The 4,543-nt window shown below is 33.8% G+C and overlaps 1 protein-coding gene across 1 annotated transcript; it reads right to left on the reverse strand.

Annotated features, from left to right (window-relative positions):
• Positions 1-3,949: 3,949 nt before the first annotated feature.
• LOC148587076 (uncharacterized) lies at positions 3,950-4,543 on the reverse strand. The gene has a single exon (XM_088514478.1). The coding sequence runs from the start codon at positions 4,541-4,543 to the stop codon at positions 3,950-3,952; it is 594 nt and encodes a 197-aa protein (XP_088370604.1).

The following is a 4,543-nucleotide window of genomic DNA, read 5'->3' on the forward strand; positions in this document are numbered from 1 at the left end:
AATTGTCAAATGTGCAAAACTCAAAATAATAGAATCATGTTAATCAACCAAAACTACTAATTATATACAACATATAAAGTATAAAGAAAAACAGTTGGGTAAAAAAAAAACAAATAATCTCAACAGATAGCAGCAGCATAAAACAAATTAGAAATTGAGTCACAAGCCACAAACATATAGCAGTAGCATAAACTAGTGTATCACAACTAATCTCAACAGATAGCAACCACACAAGCATAAGCATAATTGCATAAATCAGTGTATGATGTGTATCACAAGTAATCTCAAATCAGTAGCATAAAGAAATAAATATGATATTTATAAGCACCGTTTTTAGAGATTTTCAGGTATATAAAATGCAGAAACTTAAAAATACCAAACTAGTAACTAGCATATGAAAATATGTGGTAGCTTTTAATGAAGTTTCTTAAAAGCGGAGACAAGGACCCAAGGAATGAATATGTATTGCAAACACAAACAAACCAAAAATATTGTTAGCAAATTTTTACTCCCTTGCATTTAGTTAGTCAAAGACGCAAAAAGTCTTTGACATTAATAAACGAGTCAAAGGAGGTTCAAATAATCAAATTTTTGCTGCAAAATGAAAACAATTAAATGAACAAGGAAGAAAGTTATTACCTCAACAAGCTCAAATGATCAAGAGAGTTTCCAACAAAAGTACAATATAGCACTTAAACATTTTAAAATAAAACATAGTTATCAAAATACAGACTTAATAAGCAAAGGGAGACTAAATCCAAAAATGAAGTATTCAAATTACAGACTTAAACAAGGAAATGACTGAAATAGATTGTAATACTAATACACTCCCTGTCTGAAATTCTGCATCACATCACATTCAGGTAGTTGTAGTTGTAGTTGTAGTTGTAGGCAACTCCACTACAACCAATTTCTACAAAAACAAACACAAATTTAATATGGCTAGTTCATACATAAATAAAATTTAGTAAAACACTAAATAGTCTAAATACAATTTAACATAGCAAGTTTTTTTAAAAACCTCAAGGCTCAAGCAATTTCCAAAAGTCAATTGGGATTGTAGCTTGCAAATTCGATAGACCTTCCTTCCTGAAATTAAGAAATTAGCAACATTAGTTTACCAAATTTTCAAACAGCCAAAACATAATAAATGGAATAAATAAAAAATACTTGCCAAAATTGAAATAGTTAGGAACTAGGGTTCAGGAGAAAAACATAACTTAAATGCAAAAGAAACTAAGAAAGGCTCTTTAGATTCTTAGAACTTTTTCTCTTGTTAACAAGAAGCCAGAGCAAACAAGTTCAAACAACTTATTCAACTGAACAACCCGAGTAACTTGCATACATCATAGGTCCATACTCGAGTATAAAAGGGGGATGGGGGGAATTTGGGAATGAATAAAAAAATAAACCTATGATGACAGAAAGCCCAGTACTCAATTGCCATTTCTATCACAGTCAGATCAAGAGACATCATGTTTGTCTCTGCCGTCGGTATGAGCTAGGGCTTGGAGAAGATAACTTGCCAGAAGACAACAACCAAAATGTCACACAACAATTGAATGAACAGAATTACAAAAATAAACAATTGAAAGAACACAAAACAAATGGGGATTTGGTGTCGAGAATGGACGGTATAGGAGAAAAATTAGTATCCGCTTCTAGTTCGAGATGGCAGCGAGTCACACGATATCTGAAGAGAGTTTCTCTTACAAAACTAGTACGACTACTTAGAACGCCATTGGATGAATATCAGATGATCCATCAACGGCTCGATTGAGAATCTGAAAGGAACGGGTTGTTGGGAGGGGGTTGAGAAGGATTGAATGCGTGCATTCAACTCCCCAATGATGATGGGAGATGCATTGAATGCTCACAGCAGGCTGCATTCAATGGATCATCTCTCTTTCGCCATCACCCTAGTAAACCTAATCTAGCCCTCAAACCAATCTGTCAAACGAGTCTCTGGTAGTGGTAACTGAAAAGACTGGAATGAAAAGAGAGATAAAGAGCGACAAGGGTGAGTGAGAGTGACAAGGGTAAGGAGTTCGTGGTTTGACTGGTTTCTGGTTTGGTTTACAAACATTTGGTTCCAATCCCAGAATCCCAGCCGTTAGATTTGTGAAAATATCAAAAAATTTAATAAATGAACTGCTGGATTTGGAGAGAGAATTAGTTAAATCGATTTGGGTGTGCCACGTGTCGAAACTTTTAGTTTACCAAAACATTATTCACATGCGGCCGTTTGTAATTGAATATGGTGTGCTTATTTAATAAAGTTTGTGGATTCTATAAATTTTTTCAAGATTTAATTTCACTTGTTAGATCAAATCACTCAGGGCATGCTTACGGAGCTTGCGATACACCATATAATTACCACGCGATTTAATTGATTACAGCTGTCTTCCATTAAACCTATCCAACGACCAATATTTCATCAATAAATTTGGAGGGCTGAGATGGCTCGTGGTCATACCGAGACGACTGTTACACTGTCAGTCTCGATGACCGTGCATTCATGTGAGCTTACAGCCATTGATGAATTCCTCTGAGTGCAAGATTGATTTTAAGTCGTTCGATCATCTCAACCGGGGGAAGCTTACGAAAATTAGGATACACCAAATAAATCCTACGCGAGAAAATGGTCAACAACTGGCGTCCACTACATGCATCCAACTGCTTAGATGAAATAAAAAAAAATTGGACGGCTGTCGTCCATTGCGTGCAAACCAAGAGTCTTGACGCGTTGTCAGACTCATAGACAGTGCGTGCGTGCATCTGTGCATGCGTGCGTGGGGTAGATTTCAGAGACTGAGTGTATTGTCCGCGTGTGTGTGTTGGTGAAACCGGTTCCATACGTTATCCAATAAATAATCTTGACCATTTATTTTGATCTTTATTTTATCATTCAATCAAGGACGTTGGATTAGTGGGCTCACAGTGTCATGTGCAACACCATATAACTCTTACGTTCGTAATGAATTACAGCTGTATTCCATTTACTAAATCCAACGGCTCGGATTCAATCTAATTAAATCGGACGGCTATGATTAAATGTCTAAAATTTCAAAAATTCAAATAATCAGAATAATCTAGTATAGGTAATTTCAAGTGAGCTCGCCTCTTTAGTTATCCAATAAATGATCTAAACCGTTAAAATTAAATACAAATTTGTATCAATTAAATCTCAACCGTTTAATTAACTAAAGTACTAAAGAAAGTTGAAACCGTGTGTGCATAGTAGTGTAGTACTACATAGTTATTATTATGAATATGATAATAATTATTATATATTATTATTATATAATAATATATAATAATAAGTATTATTATTTTAATAATAATTAATTAATTACTATTATTAATATTATTAATACTAAACGGTTGAGATTATTATTATTATTTTTTTTTTTAACTAATTAATTGGACATTGGACATTAAACCTATAAATAATAACATAGTCTAGACTCTATACAATGTTAGTTATACACTTATACTATACCCTTAAATCTTAATTAATTAATTGTACACACATTGAAGATTTGAACCTATGAATATGATTATTATTATTATTATTATTATTATTATTATTATCAATAATAACATAGTCTATACTCTATACAATGTTAGTTATATACTTATATTATACCCTTTATCTTAATTAATTAATTGTACACACATTAATTGAACCTATTATTATTATTAATAATAACATAGTCTATACTCTATACAATGTTAGTTATATACTTATATTATACCCTTGATCTTAATTAATTAATTGTACACACATTAATTGAACCTATTATTATTATTATTATTTTTAACTAATTAATTAGACATTGGACATTAAACCTATCAATAATAACATAGTCTATACTCTATACAATGTTAGTTATATATCTTTTTTTTTTTTTTTTTTTTTTTTTTGAAGTGAGATTTCATTAAAAAATCAACTGTTTTTGTCCTTCCTTACAATCTCATCCATGCAAACAGGAAAATCACTACTCCAACTACAAGAAACTAAAGTATGCAAAGCCATCTTGGCCAACAAATGTGCTGCTCCATTTGCAGTTCTTCGTACATGCCTCACTTGCCAATTGCCACCCTGCATAGGCTGCATTAGCGAAAGCTTGATATCATTTATGATCGGTCCGTATGTCCCTCTACATGGCTCAGTTTGGTTTATTGCAACCACCAACTCTAATGCATCTCCCTCCAAAAGACCATGTCGGAATCCTAAGGAGAGCCCAAACTCAGTGGTTGTACGTGCCACTAGTGCTTTCGCCAACGAAGGATCAGTAATAGAGGTTTTGGGTTCGTAGTGCATTGCAATAGGCTCACCAGAAGAATCCCGGATAATGACCCCTATCCCGATAATGTCTTGCTCTTTAGCAACAACCACATCCCAATTAATCTTTACCAGCCCTTGAGGGGGTTTCCGCCAGATGTCTGTTTGCCCCGAAATATTCCTGGCCCTAGGGTTTGCATGTCGGTGAGCGGCATCATCAAAAGCCACCACCTGCTCTTTTGCAATATGCACCAT

Source organism: Corylus avellana, chromosome 3 (genome assembly GCF_965113065.1).
Source record: "Corylus avellana chromosome 3, dhCorAvel1.hap1.2, whole genome shotgun sequence".
Lineage (NCBI taxonomy): Eukaryota > Viridiplantae > Streptophyta > Magnoliopsida > Fagales > Betulaceae > Corylus > Corylus avellana.

Bases quoted from the DNA above. Each gene is read 5' to 3' on its own strand.
- LOC148587076 (XM_088514478.1), bottom strand. From the start codon at position 4,543: ATGGTGCATATTGCAAAAGAGCAGGTGGTGGCTTTTGATGATGCCGCT.